The sequence below is a fragment of the Theobroma umbraticum genome, unplaced genomic scaffold (assembly GCF_002168275.2).
Source record: "Theobroma umbraticum cultivar Fairchild unplaced genomic scaffold, ASM216827v3 scaffold_147.0, whole genome shotgun sequence".
Taxonomy (NCBI): domain Eukaryota; kingdom Viridiplantae; phylum Streptophyta; class Magnoliopsida; order Malvales; family Malvaceae; genus Theobroma; species Theobroma umbraticum.
The window spans coordinates 10,348,129-10,365,424 of NW_018397259.1; the positions used below are offsets into that span (position 1 = coordinate 10,348,129).

Below are 17,296 nucleotides of genomic sequence, written 5' to 3' on the forward strand. Positions count from 1 at the left end.
ATCTTCATAACTTTTGCTTCCTAGATTTCTCCATCTTGATCATGATCATGAACTTTAGACAAAGGTGAAATTCTACCAAAACGACCTTTACAAAGTGGAAAAAGGAAGACTGCTAAGAGTCTGGAAGGCATTATTCTATGAAAACCCAAGTCTGTCAATAGGTGGCATTCCTTTCTTAAACAACAGAACCGCAATTTTAATACTTCTCAGTACTTAACCTCAAATAATTAAACGTAAGAAAGGTGCTAAAACTGAAAACTTCAGTTGAAACCCAACAATTTGACATCAAGAAACATCAGTCCATTCCTAGGGGTATACATTGAACTGTACCATCAATTTCAATAACTTGATTTTTTGCTGGTTCATACTCGATGGATGGATGATACATGAAAATCTTGGGAGATGGAGGAGAAGTATGACATGATCAAAGCAACATCTCGTGCCTCCTAATTAATTGCTTTAACAGGAGTCGTCCATGAAAGTTACAAAGAAAATGTAGTGAGCATTGCAGCAGTTCAGATGAACCATTTACAGAACACAGCTTCGGTAGGACAAACTTGATAACTCGAAAGCATATCTTCAAATGCATTCTTCATCTTTTGAGGCAGTACACAGAACGCAAATTATCAAGAATCTCTGCCCACTCTATTGGGGTTGCCTCATTACAGAATACATCATCCCATACCCTGAGAAGATCTGTTCAATCGCAACTCAGACAATATACTGAATTACATCTCTACTGTCTAGTTCAAAGAAAAAGAGCCTTTTTCTTTCTTAAACCAAAGATTCTGCTATTCAAGCTTTATATTGATTAGGTAATAGATCCATGGCACTAAACATTCCAGAGGGATTTGTATGACAAAAAAGGTATAGAAGGTAAACATTCGCATAAACATACCAGCCTTTTCAGTAGATGAAAGACACATGATAAGCATGTCAAATCTTGGAACCTTGCTTAAGTTTTCTAGATACTTAATAGCCAGATCCACTTCTTCCCTGCCAAATGCATAAACCACTAGGGGGTCAAGAATCTTGTTTTGGATCAAAGAGATTGATAATAAGAGTCCCATACAGTAGACACCATAAAAGAACTCTATTTACCTGAAAAAGGAGGCAACACATTTAATGATGTCAACCAACATGGAAGCAGACAAGGCATTTTTAAAGATCTTTGGTAATGCACTAGGAGATGTAACCTAATTATTACAAACAAACAAAAAAAAAATCAGTTGTAGAATGAATGAAAAAACTAAACGCAAGAATAACATTCAAACAGGCATTCATCATAAAAGACCCATAAGATGCCTCATCCTCTAAAAGTACAGCAATATAATACCAACTAATGCAGACCTTCAGAAAATGAGCCTGTAGTGCACGGTCACTAGATAGGGCTCTCCAGGAAACCTCAAACTGATATGCTGTATTTGGGGGACTGATGTTTTTTGCAGCATCAGCCATGGCTCGAGCAGCTGCTCGAGAAGCAAGCTCTTGCACTGAAGCTTTCAGCTCAGGCTTTCTAGTTCTGTCATTTTTCTATAAAAAATCAAACAACGGCACAGTCAACCTCAAGTTATTTTAAGGTAAGAAAGAAAGCAAGCACAACTAAAATGACACATTCTGTTAGTTACAGAAGTAAGTAGTTATAAATAGAACGCAACATCTAATAGAATATAAATGCTAAAGAAATTCACCTTAAAAATGAATAAAACAGTACACTAAATCCTATGATTCTTAAAAGACAGCCTATAGCACTCTTGAACTCAATTAATTTAACGCAATGCAACTTAAATTGCCAACTGAGTAAGAATCCCTTACTAATTCAAAAAAAAAAAAAAACCTAAACCAATACTAACTCAACTTCATACTTCTATGCAAAGATTAATCAAATTTTGATAGGATATTCAACAATGGACCATAAAGTCTTAAGGAAAGTAATATAACAACCATTACCTTAATGCTCTCTAAACCAACATTACCAGAATCTAGTTGAATACCATCTTTCCTGCTTCCAGCTCTCATATTTCTATCTCCTATTTCCTCTGAAGTTACAGATCCCTTCTCAGGTTTCTTCTGCTTGTCATATTCAGAAACCTAACAAAAGAGCCCACACTAAATGACAACACAAAAATTTCCCTACTCTAGACTAGAAAAGTACATTTGAAAAACTTTAAGGCTTCATGACATAAATCAACATTAATTCATCTCTTCATTTGGAAATAATCTAGAGTTATATATTGTTCCGTAAAGGAAAACCAGTCTATGAATTACCGAAGAATGGACAAACATCAACAGATGCTGAGTACTTCATCATCAAAGTAAAGTGCAGTATCTACTAGCAGCCATGAATATAGCTATCCTCTAAAATGAAATGCTATGCCTTAAAGGCTTAAACAAGATAAAAACCAGACAACACCTGCTCCAATGGTTACCATTGTTTACCAGATATAGAAAAAATCAGTTTCAGCAACTCTATTTATGTGCGAGCACAGAGCATACACCAAGCAGGGATCAGTGAAGCTCCAAAACAGTTTCATCCTCAACACATAAACATCCACGATAAAAAAATAACAGCTGTTAAGAGAAAAACAGAAATTCTAACTTCTGATACCTTAGTTTGATACCCTTGAACAGTAGCCACTCCTGTCCTTTGAGTACTGTTTGAGACAGAATGCATCCCAAGTCCATTTTCTTTTGTCTCTGACTTCCCTACTTCTTGAGCCCCTTGCATAGACCTTCTCAAAACTCCAGATGCCTTGTGAAGAATCTCCTGGGATTGATAAAAATGACAATGACTGAATTTGCTTTTAATGCAATAGAAAAACAAACAAATAACAACAAAACAGAAAGCCTTTTAATAAATATCCAATCAATTTCCTCAGAAAACTAAAAGAAAAGGAAAAGAAGGCTGCATGCCTCAGTTTAGTTCTATGATAGAGAATCACATAGCCTAATTTCATTCATGATTCTAAACCAGTTTTATCACCCACAACTTTTCTAGATAATCTGCGCTCCATAAACTTTGAGAAAGTTACATTCGAGAATGCATATAGAACAAAATGGAGTGACAGAAAAGCTTACTTTCTCGTACAAGGATTTAAACTCTGCATGCTGTTTCTTGATTTCTTGATTGTTAGGCTCTAACCTCAAGGCAAACTCAGTATCTGCAATTAACTATGTTCACCATATAAGATCGATCAAATTCATATAGACGCAGTAGGAAAGAATCCACTTACGAATTAATCCAAGATAGAATTTGCACTTAACATACCTTCAATGGATTCTTTAAGTTTCCCAAGTTCTTTTCTTGCTGTTGCTCGGCGTGAGTATGCTTTTATGTACCGATCATCAAGATTTAAGGCCTCTGTACAGTCATCCTCAGCTTCTTGAAATCTAAAGAGAGAAAACAAAATCACATTCATGTTATTTTCCTCATCTAATATATTAGTCATGCAGTAACTCTTATCACAAAATATTTGGCAATTACAAGTAAACTATGAAACTAGGGTAGGCTACCAAATGTTCAAATTATTTTCTTAGATAATATAAATGCAGATCACTTAAAGAGTGTCAAACTTACTTTTTGATCTTAAGATAGGCCATAGCCCTATTTGCATGAGCTACAGCTGTTGGCAACAGGCCTATGCTTCTTGAGTAGCAGTCAATAGCTTCTTTAAACTTTTTTTGCTTAAAATACTCATTTCCCTACAAATTTCAAAATATCATACTCTAGTCAACATCAAATATAATATAACTCAGACATGCTCAGAGGAAAAGGTCATAAAAGTTAAACTTCTCACCAGTTCTTTCTCAGATGCAGCGTCAGGCATATTCTCTTCAGTCGGAAAACTACTTGACAAACTGTTGAATTTATCATAATTCTGCAAATAATCATATTTTCTAGAGCTGGTAGTGGAAGAATCATTCAGGAAGCTTTTTCCTGTTGGCCTTCCTTTCTCATTGGTCTTCTGTGAAAATGAGACCATGTAAGATTTCACATCGAAGTGTCATAGCCGAGGAAATAAAATGAATGAGCATACTGAAGACAGAACTTTTTTTGTCCCTTAACATTAGTATCATCCTCAACCAAATTGTTTTTGAGGGTTGAAAGTTTACCAATTGTTCTTTACCAGAAGCCTGTGATTTCATTTTCTTGTCTTTCTCCTTAAGTGAAAGTTCCCAGTCCTGCAAGTCATTTAAAAAGCCCTGGAAATCCTGGAAAAAAAAAACCCAGTGGAACAACCGAGAGTTGATGGCAAATAAAGTAACCTTTAGTTGTTTACAAAAGAAAAAGAAAAAACAAAGAGAACCCAGATGGTAACTGATAAGACATTTGAGGAATTTTAAAAGCTCCAAAGGTCAAATCTTTAAGCTTGAATATAATCACCACTTTCATCTAAGTAACCTAAAATAGTGCTCAAAAACTAATTTTTCACACTGAATTGACCAAATCAAAGGAAAAAAAGCATCAAAATATCTTCAGAGAGCCAAAAAGTAACATACTTTGAGCAAAAAGTAATTTTCAGAGCTTAAAGACTCAAACTTCCAATGAAGAAGAAAAGACCCGTTAAGAGGAAAAAGGCAGAAATGAAATACCAGAGCTTGATCACGGCTGTGCTTGCTTGCCATAAAGAGAATGGAGGAAGAGTTGGTTTTGGATGATTCTGGAAGAGAGAGGGGTTGCTTTGTTAAGGTTTCTCTGCAGAGAGAATCGACTCGAGTCTGTCAGAAGAGCTTCATTTTGATCTTCGAACTCTTTTATTTGTGGATCTATACGTTTTGTGTTTTTGGGCCTGAAATGAAGCTCAGACCAGTTAGAGCAAAACCCATCCTCTGCTCAGCCTTTCCTCTTTCTCATATACTGTACAATTCTTTATTATTTCGTATTAAAGGGAATACTATGACTTGAAATACAACATTCGATTTTATCTTAATTTTATTATTTGAGGTAAACATAAATATTTTTTTATATATTTATTTATTTATGTCAATATACTAATTCATATATCATTATCATTTATTTTCATACATCGTTATCATTTATTTTATCATAACCGTTTATGAAGTGAAATTCACGTATGATTGGATATAATTCATTCATAATCTAATTAAATAACCCATTGCGAGATACATTTATGTTACATTTCTCTCATTATATCAAAGTTCTAAAATCCATAGCTTGTCGATGATTAGCCTTGTTGGTGATTGGAACGAGTTCAGGATAACCTTGTTAAGGACATTAATGGCAAGTAGAGATAAACATGAAGAAATCCGCTAGAACATGTAAATTCCATTGAGGGATTGCCAGGCAGAAAATTATGAGAACAATTAGCTCAGCTCTCTCAACTATCAGATTCAACACAATGGGTACAATATCATAACATTTTAGTGTACAAAGGAGAGATTGAAGTCATTATTAATGTAACCTCTCTCTATCTCTCCTACACTCCATATATTTGGTATTGAGAGTCATATTTACATCAGATAAATAAACTATCCCATCCACACCTTATGTACAGAACGGAAACCACGGTGCCTGGTTATACAGGCTTATTCAGGCTCATATGAACGAGTGCATTTCACTAACAAGCAGCAAGCGGAGACATCTTTTTATGTATTGCCTTGTAGCATTGAAGACTGCAGAGAGGAAGCTTCGATTTTGAATCTCTGTACTTGTATGGATTTGTACAAGATGGAACAGCACATTTCTCTCGAGGAGGAGGGTAACTGCAGTTCGAATGAAAAATAAGTGGGTCAGGGTATGAGTTTTGGATGTAGAAGAGACAATCATTAAGATTTGTGGAATATTAACCACTGACTAGACAGCTATTGAATGTTGTCCAAGGAAAAACTTGAAATAATTCTCTTCTATCACCAAAAAAGTCTCAGATTTTCACAGAATTTTATTTGAAAAGTTCAGCCACATGTCTAAAACCAAAAGAAGATAGAAGATAATACAAAACTATATACTGTAACTACAAATTTTGACTGTTCAAGATGATAGTGGATGTGTACCTGCAAGGCTTGGGGTCAAATATACTTGGTAAGCCGACCTCATTGGGGAATGTTACAACTGTTCCTGAAGGGCCCATAACCCATCTAACAAAGTCTGATGCAAGTATCATAGAATTTGCAACTTTTTCCTGCATAGAAAATCAAGATACAGAAATAAAAGATATGATTTGATTTTCTTAGATTTGAATAGAAATAAGGGTATTGTGCATGATATTTACCTGTGCCATTTCCTCTTGCCGCTTTTTTATCTTATCTTCTCGTTTCTTCCTACTGGAATCTTGACCCAGAATTTTTCTGATTGCTTCAGCCTAGAAAAATCAAGGAAGGTTAATCCCTACATCCTCTTAACATCAATACAATTTGCACACCTTCCCCCCTAACTTGCTAACATTCCCGAGAATGTAGTCATTATTTGTATCACCTTCTCAAAATTCACCCCAAGCCCTTCAGATATAGGGAAAATTAAAAAGAATGTAAAAAAGGGGCACACCTCAGACTCCCTAGCTGCCTTCTCGACTTGCATCCTGCGTCTTTGAGCAGCCTCAGCTTTCTTCAATTGCTGCTCCACTTCAGAGAGTTTCTCTTTTTGCTCTGTGACCAGATCATTCAAGGATACAAATAAGAGAGGTTTAGAAAATGTTCAACAGAAGTCATGTTTGACAATAACAAAAAAGGAAAAGGCACCAGGAGCAACAATACATACTTTTAGGTGGAGCAGGAGGCAATCCATTTGGGAACTCAATAGAAGAAACACCAAAACTAGAGGGGATATGTTTTCCAGCTTGCAGCGCACGCTGACGCGTGGTAACTGTCATTTCCTTCTTAGAGTCCCCTAGGAAATCAACAATCTCCATTTTAGCTCTCTTTCTCCTATTTTCTGGCTCAACATCTGAAACTGATTCTTCGTCCTCTTCCATATAATCAGTATCTTCAGAGGTTCTTCCTGATCTGGACTTCTTAGCCTCCTTTCCCATTCTTGAGGAACCATAATCTTCAACATCTAAGACATAAAGGCCACCAACATTCCTATTCACTACCTTTGATATCTTCCGCTGTTTTCTTCCTCCATCTTCTCCATGTTCTACATCATAATCAGCAGTTACCCTGGTTGTTTTGACCTTCTCAAGGTATCGAATCTCATCATCAACTTCTGCATCATCAAGCACTCCTTCTAATGAGCGTTTCTTAGGAACTCGCTTACTCTTACGGACTGGTTCATGCTTTTCTGTTTCATTTGTTGTTTCAGCAGGTATCCCACCCCTTGAATAATCTACCTGCCGGACACCTAATCCACCTTTTGGGAAATCCCTCCATGGGAACCCTCGTAGGCTGCTCTCCTTCTCTGAAGTAAGGGAATGGTCATCAGAGTTGTCCTGCACCAAAATACAGATTAGACAAAAGAACCTCAATAAGAATTCTGTTCATTCATAAAAGTCCAGCTTAAATAAGCCACTAAAGCCAGGTTGCCAAGAAAAGTAATTAGGTATGCCACAGAATATCTAGGTCATGCATTCCAGTGTGAGAATTTCAGACAATAGCTAAGTTTCTAGCATCTACATATTTTAAGTTACCGTACACTATCATTGCCATTTTTTTTTTGTTTGCACATACCTGAGAGTCTGAATTTAAGAATGCAGAAAAAGTTTTCATTTCTGAATATTAAACTATCTATATTCAGCTCAAATATATAGATCATCTGTTACAACAATATAATAAAATTGCGGAAAAGCTAATGTGAAAAAAGGTTAGTGACTTGGGAATACTGTATAATAGCTACCTTTTTTTGAAGAAAAAATAATAGCTACCTTAATAATTGATTTCCGCATTGATCGGGGGGCATCTGAAAAGTGAGAGGATTTTGTAAAAGAAGACCCAACACCAGAAGCACCATCAGATGCAGTATTGGCATCAATAGTACGTATAACACCACCAACCTTAAGTTTAACTTTCTTAACTTTCTTCTCATTTCCTTGTCCATCTGAAACGATCCCAAAACTTCCCACCATGCTTGTGCTTTTCCAGTTAGTTGGGGCAAGGACACCTTCACTGCTCCTTTTCGAATCAACTCCACCATGCCTTTGAACATTGATGCCTTGAAAAGAATCATCATTAGAAGCTTCATCAGATTCTCCATATGCTCCATCTTCAACATTCGCCAAATTCTGAACAAATCCAGTTCAACAGTGTTAGTTAGATAAAGCCTTGAGTTGCATAGGTTCAAATAGGCTACTTTCAAATAGAACTATAATGAGAAGTATCATCTCTTGTTATCTTGCTTACATTGTCTGAAGGAGGTGTGGATGACAAGGAAGAAAATTCATGCAACTCTGACTGAGGCTGTGACTCACTCCGAGGGCGACGAGATGTGTTACTCCTTTTCTTCCTTGTAGCATTGCTTACATTACTAAAGCCAAAGCCTCCAAAGCCTTCCATTGTGGCAAAAAATATTGAAGCTTGAGCCTATGGCTGCTGTCAGTGCCCTATCAAAAATTCTTTAAGGAAAAAAAAAAGGGGAAATACTGCCCTCAGTGCATCAGGCACCCTGTTACCAGAATTAGAAAAGAAATCAGTTCAGAATTGGTTTAATTACAATAACAGAACTTTTCCATCATTTTGTGTTAGCCGACTGACACTCTATGAAAATAAAGGGAAGCAAATAATCCTTCAAGCAATCATGTTATAGCAACGAGAACAGAGCAACAGAGAGGAAAATCTAAAGTTTGCAGCTTTATGGTCTTCTATTCTGCACCATTTGAGAGAAATTCGACATCAGAATTTGGCTCTCAGTGGAATATCAGAAAGACAATTCAGTTCCTTTCATAGTTGCAATAATCTTTTTTGCAAAGATTAATAAACAAACTTATATTGGACAAAGGGTGATCTAAACATTAGTACTAAAAATTCCAAACTGATACGAGACTAAACTGTTCATGGCCAAAATTGACTATACATAATAAAATTCAATAAAATCATAACTTTATAAAAAATCCCAGAAGATAAAGCAAACCCAATTACAGAAACCTCGTAAAGACAAGAGAAAGCTAAAAAAAAGAAAAAACTAAAAGATAACGACAAAAGAAGAGAACTTTACCATTGGGAGCAGTGCTGAAATGGCCTTAAACAACACCTTGGATCACCATGTGAAGGAGGAAAGAAGAAAGAAGAGAAAAGCAATCGGTGTCGGCAGTGGTAAATAGATTTGGATGAGGGAGATTTAGCCAGGTGGCAGGTGAGTGGATTGAGAACGTTCTGAGTTAAAAGGTTTGGTCAGAAACTGAGAAGGGTTGCACTGTTTCTGTCTTGTTAAGCTAGCAGGACCATGACCGGTTGCTGACTTGCTGCTTTGTGATAGATATGCCTTTTTTTTTTTCCTTCCAAAAAAAATGGCTATGTAATTAAAAATAAAATATAAATTATGAAAAAAAAAGGGAAAAAAAGACCCGGCTCATAAGTCCTAGTTCTATTACAAATCGGGCCGGGGCCCGTTTTATAAAAGGAGTTTCTTGATGAAAGGGCAAAGGAGCAAACTTCAGGCAATTATTTCTTATAGGGCGTCAGATCCTCAATTTCTTTCTACTTCTTCTTCTTCTGCTTCTGTTGAACCGATCTATACCCTCAAATCAGAATGAATGTAAGTAGTTTCATGAATTATCTTTTAAAGCCAGTTTTTCTTTTGTTAATATAAGACTTCCCACTTCGAAAAGAACTGATTTTTACCCTTTTTTTCTCTTCTTCTTTTTGTTTTGATTTTTTCTTTCTAATGAAGTGTATGGATTCAAAGCAACCTGAAACGGGCTTACTTGGCCCAGAATCTGACTCTCAAAGGACACTGTAAGTTCTTTATCTGATTTCCAGTTGAACTAGGGTTTGTTTTGGGTGTTGGGTATTTGAAAATTTCCCTTTTTTTTTATTCTTTTTTGAATTTTTGGTAGGTACCCATATGTGACTGGAACATCAGTTGTGGCTTTAAAGTATAAAGATGGGATTTTGATGGCCGCTGATATGGGAGGTCAGCTCATACACTTCCATAAGCCCTTTTCTTTTTCTGAATTTTTTTGGGTGTTTTTTAATATGTGTTCGAATTGGTCTTGTTATTGGAAAATAGATTATGATCGACTGAAAGAATTTTGTGGTGTTTTGGAATTGATTGATGAAACAATTAGCTTTAATAAGCCTTGACCCAAAGTGGATTTCTTTTGTTTTCAAATTGTGATATAAATGCGGATTTTCCTTATTCTGTCCATCGATTATTTCTGTATGTAATGTTGTTATAGAATAGATGGTTCAGTTAAAGGATTTGACTATTGCTAAGTAGCTCAAGGATTGCCAGTAAAGGTAATGCCCGAAGCTGAAGAGGTTGTAACTTGTAACACAAAACTTTTATATTGAAAACAGGACCTAGTATTTAAATTAGCATTTGATACGATGCTTGGTTGATAGTATTGCTCAAGTGATCAGTACTGTATCTAGATTTTTCATATTGTATGCTAGAACATGGAGATGGTATGTTTTTGTTTGATTGCAGTGTCATTTGTATAATCAGGACTTCATTTATTAGAATTCCTCTCTGTCAACTCTATTATGCAATGCCAGCAACATAATTCTATTGACAGAGGTGCAAGAACCTTTGTGAAATAATTTGCATAGTTGCTATTCTAAGAGAGAAAGTGATATGGAGTTATTTAAGGCTCTTAGTATTTCTCAACCATCATGCTCTTTCACATTCAAGGCCCTATTCTTCTTTTTATTAAAATGCACTTATAATTACAGGTACATTGTTTTCTTATATTTCATTTGTCACATGCATGCATCTCACCTTTTCATCTTCATTTTTCTTCCTCGTTCCTCTTCACTTGCTTTGATCTGATACTTATGGCCCATCTGAGTAGTTCCTAGTTTCATAATGTAATTGAATACTTTTGGCCCATTTGTGTCCTGTTAATTGACAGGCTCCTATGGGTCCACCTTGCGGTACAAGAGTGTGGAGCGAATGAAGCCTATCGGCAAGCATTCTCTTCTGGGTGCAAGCGGAGAAATTAGTGATTTCCAAGAGATTTTGCGTTATCTTGATGAGCTTATGTAAGTATTGGCTGAGACATAATGAAGTACGTTTTTTTGGTTGCTCGGTCATGAGTGTTCTTATTCCTTTTTTCCCCACATTTTTCATTTGGGTTTTGTTGATAACGCATGTTTTCTTTGTTTAAAACTTCTGACATGCTCTTGGATGTTTGATCATTGTAGCTTATATGACAATATGTGGGATGATGGCAACTCTTTGGGGCCAAAAGAGGTGCACAATTATTTGACTCGAGTCATGTATAACAGGCGTAACAAGTTCAATCCATTGTGGAACTCTCTTGTACTTGGTGGAGTAAAAAATGGGCAGACGTATCTTGGAATGGTAGGCTTGAAGTTATATCTTTGTCCTAATGTTTAGAAATGAGCTACTTGCGGTTTTAAGGTTGTGACTGACCACACTCATAAATATGACTCTTCAGGTCAGTATGATAGGTGTAAACTTTGAGGACAATCATGTTGCTACTGGGTTTGGAAATCACCTTGCACGGCCCATTCTTCGTCAAGAGTGGCACGAGAACTTGAGCTTTGAAGAGGGTGTTAAATTACTGGAGAAATGCATGCGTGTTCTCCTCTATCGTGACAGATCAGCTGTTAACAAGCTCCAGGTTTGGTTTCTTCTCTCGTAACATTTTGACTCCATGTTTTGGATAAAACCTTTTTTAATCCTTGCTATCAGATAGCAATTTCTATAGCAGCACACGTCTGCATGGCATTCTGGGCTTTTGCCATTAGTTAACAATCTGTCTCTTAACGGGATTACTATTCTGATAAGAACCTTGCTGATTGGCATTTGTTAAAACGTGAAGAACCATTCTATGATTGCCTGTTAGATGTTTGTATATGTAACGAAACGCAAAGAGTCAATAGTTCTAACTCGTTTCACTTCCGTGTTAGCAAGGTTGCGATTTAGTGTTCATGTATTTGAAATCTGTTGCTTGCAGATAGCTAAGATCACTGAAGAAGGCGTGACGATTTCTCAGCCATACTCATTGAAGACCCACTGGGAATTCTCTGCTTTCCAGAATCCCACTCAGGGTGCTGTGGGATCATGGTAGGCTGTATCAAACGTTTCCATCCATTTCATGGTCTTGAAAAAGAACATCAAACAACCAAGTAGCAGTTAAAATGGAAATTTGATTTACCACCTTTATATGTTATGGTTGAAACTTTGACTCGTTTGAGTTCTCATTTATCTTTATGTTTATGTACAACAATTAAGTTTGAGGTTAATTATCATAATTTATCTCACAGCGGCAGCTGCTTTTTTCCATCTCTCCCTCTCTTATTTTTATTTTTATTTTAAGCTTGTAGCGGTGTTAAACCATTATCGATGTAAGATTGAATCCGAATCGTTATGCTTAGTTCTTTTTAATTTTCATGCAAATTAAGATAAAAGCTTTGAATTTGACATATTTTAAACTAAAATTTGAATTTTTTTTTAATAATTTGGATGTTTAATACTTTTTAATATATATATATATATATAAAGAGATCTCAAACAATATAATCAAAAATCGGGCCTCAAAAATGTTGAATTGGGCCTCTGAGGCAAGGAATGGGGCTTAGGGTAGTCCATGATTTCTGGACCGTTAGGTGTCCATGAAACATAACCAGGGTGGCCCAAGAAATCAGAAGTTGGGCCATTTGTGGGTCCAAGAAAGGGTACTCCACTATAAAAGTGACACGTGGGGAAGGAACGGGTGAGGGTCATTTCCTACTGAAAAATAACAGTTGAAAATAAACAGTTGAAAAAGACCCCTCCCCGCCACTCTGCAGTCTGCTCTGCTCACAGTAACAAGCAAATTATTTAATAATAAAAACTTTTTCCATTCAACCTATCATCACATCATAATCGAGATCACAGAACGCATCACACGGTTGAAAGCGACACCCCCTTTCACGGACAGTATCGCGCGAGATGCGCGGGTGCTTCCATGAACATGAACTTCCACCCCCCCAACACTCCCCTAAATCTTCTCTGGTATGTTCTGTTCTGTGGGTCCCATGGAAATCCTTCTTATTCTTTCATACCCAATTTTCATATGCCCTTTTAAAATAATTAATAAATTTAACAAGTATCAATAACACTCGAATCCATAAAAACATGAAAGTAATTAATTTAATCGAATTCGGATCTATATATTTCCAAATGAACAAATTTAAACATCTCAAAATTAATGATTAGGGATACAAATACCTTAGCTAGTATCATTTAAGCAGAGAAACAGGCTCTTACATTACCTTTTTAACCATTTTTAGGTAAAAGGCTACATGCCAAAAAGGTTAAAGAAATCTAGTGCTCAAACACAATCACCTCAAATCATAAAAAAAGCCTAAAATACAATGACCATCTTTCAAGAGGGAAAATTTTTTTTAAAAAAAGGGAAAAAATTATATATATCAACATTTACATGATCAAGCAAAGAGGAAGAAAGGGCTATCATTTGATGCCCACAAGCAGGGTTTATATATATATATATATATACTACGAATGTCAGACATGACTAGTTCCAGGTCCTCCTAGTGTAAGAACCACATCTCTAAGATCACTTCTTAGCTTTGGATCTTTTGATGCAGAGGAAGTAGCTCTGGTGACCGAATTCGGTCTGTTTACCTGAGCTGTTCGAGAGCTATGACCGGATTCAGGCACGGTGCGCATTGTTGGTGGCTGGGAGGACTTGTAGGGCTCTGAATTGCTTGAGCTTAGATATGGCTGAGCAGCAGCAACAACCTGGCTTGTTGATGCAGGACTTTGAGCATGCGTTGGCCCTCTCGAGATGAACCCCAGCCCCTAATGTTTGATCAAGTAAACAATATGATAAGGAATACTTGAACCAATAAATTAGGAAGTTCCATGATTGAAAATATAAAGCTTACAGGTGGAAATAAGACCCCTCTGAATATCTTCCCATTAACAGTTGCTGTCATCAGGAAACCTGAGTCGAAGGCCGCATCAACTTTACCACAAACTTCAGCACCAAGCTAAGGATGTAATAACCACAGTGAGAAGCAAGAACAAGTAGAATTAGACCACAAAGAAGAAAACCGCCAAAAAGAACAGTAATGATGATAATGGGATCATTCATATTCAATACCAGACAAAATTTTGATAAACAAACAAGAAAGTTGAGACATTCCATCAAATGCAAAATGTTGTAGCCTTTATTTCCAAAAAATTGATGTTTTACCAGATTGTGAATAGGCCCTGCATCTAAGTATTTCTGTTCCCCAACCAGGTATTGTGTTCCTTGTCTGCCAGGATGAACAACATGAAGATATTGTTCTGGTTTTTGAAGGTTTTGATGTTCTCTTATAAACTGCACATCTTGTTGAGTTTTGTGGACCATACATCTGGTCTCATTATGGTTATTTGGAACATTGTTTGGCTGACAATTGTTTGGAATATGATGGAACTGCTTAAACAGGTTTAGTCCTTGAGACCCCGTGGAATCTGTGGGTTTTTGTGCTGGGGCTTGTTCTTGATCAGATTGTGAAGGAGATGAATGCTGCGAGAGCGAAAGGGAATGTTCTTCTTGCTCTGACTCAACCTCCCATGCCTTTGAATTGGCAGTTCTTCTCCTCTTTGGGTTTGGAGTATCTAAAGAGTAACAAAAAGATGAATTCAATCAAATTTGAAACATCAAGTTCTATCCGAGACAAGGAAATTTGATTGCAAACCAACCTGAATTTAACTGAGAAGAGTGCTTTGCTTCTTGTACTGGTTCATGAGTTCCCTGTCTTGCTACGTCATTATCCCCAAAATAGATAGTTTTCTGCTTCAAAATAAATTAAGCACCTCTTATTCCATAAGGTCATAACAATAAAATGGGGTAGCAATTTTGCAGTTAATCCAGCATATTCATTACCAAGTTATTTGGTGCTACTCTTAGGAATCTTCTCTTTTCTTGGTTCCAATGGCTTCCAAAAGTTTTGCACATGGAAATGTTATAACGACCATTCGGATGCTGTGCTCCAAGTTGTAAAACCAGTAACTCATTGATTGGACGCTCATCCTCCCCACACCTGCATATATTAAGTAAAAGTCCATGAAATTACAAGTCGAACCCAATGTCTCAAGACAAGAGGCAGGGACATAAAGCTATAACGTTGTCAAAGGAACTTACCCTCCATAGATAGCAATATCTGATTCTGTGAAAACAGCAGTATGAGAAAACCGCCCTTGAGGCTGCTGGCCACATATATCTAGCTGAGCCCAAGAACAAGCATTCACATCTAGTACCCAAACATCATTGTAGTAGTGTTTATCTCCCACCCCTCCAATAATTAAAACCTGCAAAATCATAATTTTGTCCAGGTGAAACCCCCCCGGAACGATCCTAATTTTGTAAAATAAAATTTTATCCACTTGAAATCCTAACAAAACTGCTGATAAAAAAGGAATTAGTCTCATTAACAATGCTAACTTAGTATTATGTGCTACCTTTGTTCCAATATTTACAGCAGCATGACCCGCTCTAACGCCTGGTAAAGAGCCTTGAACAGCCAACTGTAAAGAAAATTGGAAATCATAATTCGTCAAGAAAGCAATTTGATTTTCTAAACTGACATTGTGAGACCAGGAAAGTGAAATCAATACCCTTGACCACGTTGAAGTGTCCATGTCAAACACGTCAACATCTCCATGATATCGATCTCCACAGTCTCCACCATACACAACAAGCTTGTTCCCTATTGCAACAGCACTATGACTGTCTCTAGGGACCGGGATATGACCTCTCACCTGAGGAGAAGTCCATCTCATAGTCCTAAGATCCAGAACATACAAATCATTCAAGTAATTTGCTTCACCTTCCCCACTTCCTCCAAAAATCACTACCTTATCCTCACCAATCAACGTGGCAGTATGACTTTCACGAGGAGAAGGTGCAGCACCATTGCAATGAGGTCGAATCCACTCTTTCGATGCAAGGTCCAGAAATATGAAGATCATTCACCTTCTTAGAACCATTAGTGCCCCCGAACACCATCATTTTAGTCCCCACAAGAACAGCACTGTGGCTGTCTCTAGGGCCGGGACCCTGCCCTACGGTTTCCAGAGTGTTCCAAACCATTGTGTTGAGATTTAGCATGAGAACATCACCAAAATGTAGACCTCCGCAACACCCCTGTGACGGGTAAAAACAGGCTGATCAACATGCAGCATTAAAGAGAAATCAAGATTACATTCCTCTCCTCTGAAAGCGTTCCCAGATCTTTTTCTTCCTATGGTTTATCGCCTACTGATACAACTAACCATCAAAGTTTGCATAACTCAACAGCGAAAACAGAATTAAAAGAGTTTAACACTAGTTTTGTCCTGTCAGAACACGAAATTAACATTTGGTTCGAGTTTGACTTTGGACAATATATCAGACCAGAGAGGAGAAACAAAGCCTAATGTTTTCACACTGTTTCAAGAAAGCTAATGTCCTTTTCCTCCCCTGTTACCTTAGCAGTATAGGGAAGGAAAACAGACTTCTAACATAACACAAACTCCTCCAAAAAAGTTGAACAACATGCATCTAACGGCCAATACAATATTGTGAACAAAAAAAGAAACAGATTTTACTCCTCCTTTTTTTCCAGGGAAGACCTCAAATCAAACTTTTCCCAGAAAGTTATGCGGCTTGCTATACATGACTCAAAAAATGACAATTAAGGGTAAATGGAACACGAAGAAGGAAGAACTAAGAAAAAAAGAAAGTGACAGAGACAGAGAATAAGATTGATTTCTTTATAAAAGTAGGAATTTAATAGTCATCCTACTTATAGTCTTACTAATTGGAGAAAGTAAAACCAGGACAAACTTCTGATAACATTCCAACAAGAACCACAAGAGAAGGTAGCAAAGAACATAAAGCCATGAAAGAAAGTTATATGTCCCCTTAACCAAAGATAACCATGAGAGAGAAAGAGAATCAGTACAACCTTAACCAAAGAATAAAATTGAATAAGCAAATAATCCAATAACACTACAAGTGAAAAAAGTAGTTACAGAAAAAAATTCTGCATTGTTTGTTGTACTAGAAAAGATTAACATTTGATGAAAAGGCAGCAAAACACCAATGAAAGAAGTTTTTAACATACCCCAAAAACGTAAACAACCCCATTGGAATAGCAGGCAGAGTGCCCCCATCTCTCAGAAGGATTAAAACCTGAAACTTTTGGATACAGCCACATTGCTTTCTTCTTTGCAGTTTCAGCT

At 36.8% G+C, this 17,296-nt stretch overlaps 4 protein-coding genes across 5 annotated transcripts in view; 1 reads left to right on the forward strand and 3 right to left on the reverse strand.

The window, feature by feature from the left end:
• Positions 1-150: 150 nt before the first annotated feature.
• Positions 151-4,748, reverse strand: TPR5 (Tetratricopeptide repeat (TPR)-like superfamily protein). 2 transcript variants are annotated; one of them, XM_021426524.1, is made up of 12 exons: positions 4,594-4,748; positions 4,114-4,212; positions 3,798-3,965; positions 3,578-3,702; positions 3,269-3,390; positions 3,079-3,161; positions 2,609-2,767; positions 1,951-2,091; positions 1,351-1,533; positions 1,102-1,196; positions 899-996; positions 151-696 (listed from the first exon to the last, which is right to left on the reverse strand). In XM_021426524.1, exons 1-12 carry the CDS (start codon positions 4,624-4,626, stop codon positions 593-595), a joined length of 1,410 nt encoding a protein of 469 aa, XP_021282199.1. In that variant the 5' UTR covers positions 4,627-4,748; the 3' UTR covers positions 151-592. The 2 variants fall into 2 exon arrangements, with proteins under 2 accessions (XP_021282199.1, XP_021282200.1); XM_021426525.1 differs by having other exon boundaries at positions 4,114-4,182; positions 4,594-4,742.
• A 519-nt stretch (positions 4,749-5,267) lies between these two features.
• On the reverse strand, positions 5,268-9,338 carry LOC110415085 (HIT zinc finger and PAPA-1-like domain-containing protein). The gene is made up of 8 exons (XM_021426573.2): positions 9,104-9,338; positions 8,293-8,554; positions 7,818-8,174; positions 6,716-7,385; positions 6,503-6,603; positions 6,231-6,320; positions 6,013-6,140; positions 5,268-5,724 (listed from the first exon to the last, which is right to left on the reverse strand). Exons 2-8 carry the CDS (start codon positions 8,443-8,445, stop codon positions 5,580-5,582), a joined length of 1,644 nt encoding a protein of 547 aa, XP_021282248.1. The 5' UTR covers positions 8,446-8,554; positions 9,104-9,338; the 3' UTR covers positions 5,268-5,579.
• A 164-nt stretch (positions 9,339-9,502) lies between these two features.
• PBG1 (20S proteasome beta subunit G1) lies at positions 9,503-12,361 on the forward strand. The gene is made up of 7 exons (XM_021426574.1): positions 9,503-9,643; positions 9,779-9,843; positions 9,945-10,021; positions 10,962-11,091; positions 11,254-11,413; positions 11,511-11,696; positions 12,033-12,361. The coding sequence occupies exons 1-7, from the start codon at positions 9,638-9,640 to the stop codon at positions 12,144-12,146; spliced, it is 738 nt and encodes a 245-aa protein (XP_021282249.1). The 5' UTR covers positions 9,503-9,637; the 3' UTR covers positions 12,147-12,361.
• Positions 12,362-13,328: 967 nt separating this feature from the next.
• LOC110415669 (uncharacterized) overlaps positions 13,329-17,296 on the reverse strand; it is a 4,174-nt gene continuing 206 nt past the window's right edge. Inside the window, 10 exon segments of the mRNA XM_021427363.1 lie at positions 13,329-13,882; positions 13,969-14,073; positions 14,280-14,689; positions 14,774-14,864; positions 14,958-15,114; positions 15,216-15,382; positions 15,533-15,598; positions 15,689-16,027; positions 16,029-16,217; positions 17,179-17,294. Of these exon segments, the coding sequence (XP_021283038.1) occupies positions 13,586-13,882; positions 13,969-14,073; positions 14,280-14,689; positions 14,774-14,864; positions 14,958-15,114; positions 15,216-15,382; positions 15,533-15,598; positions 15,689-16,027; positions 16,029-16,217; positions 17,179-17,294 (1,937 nt within the window). The 3' untranslated portion in view covers positions 13,329-13,585.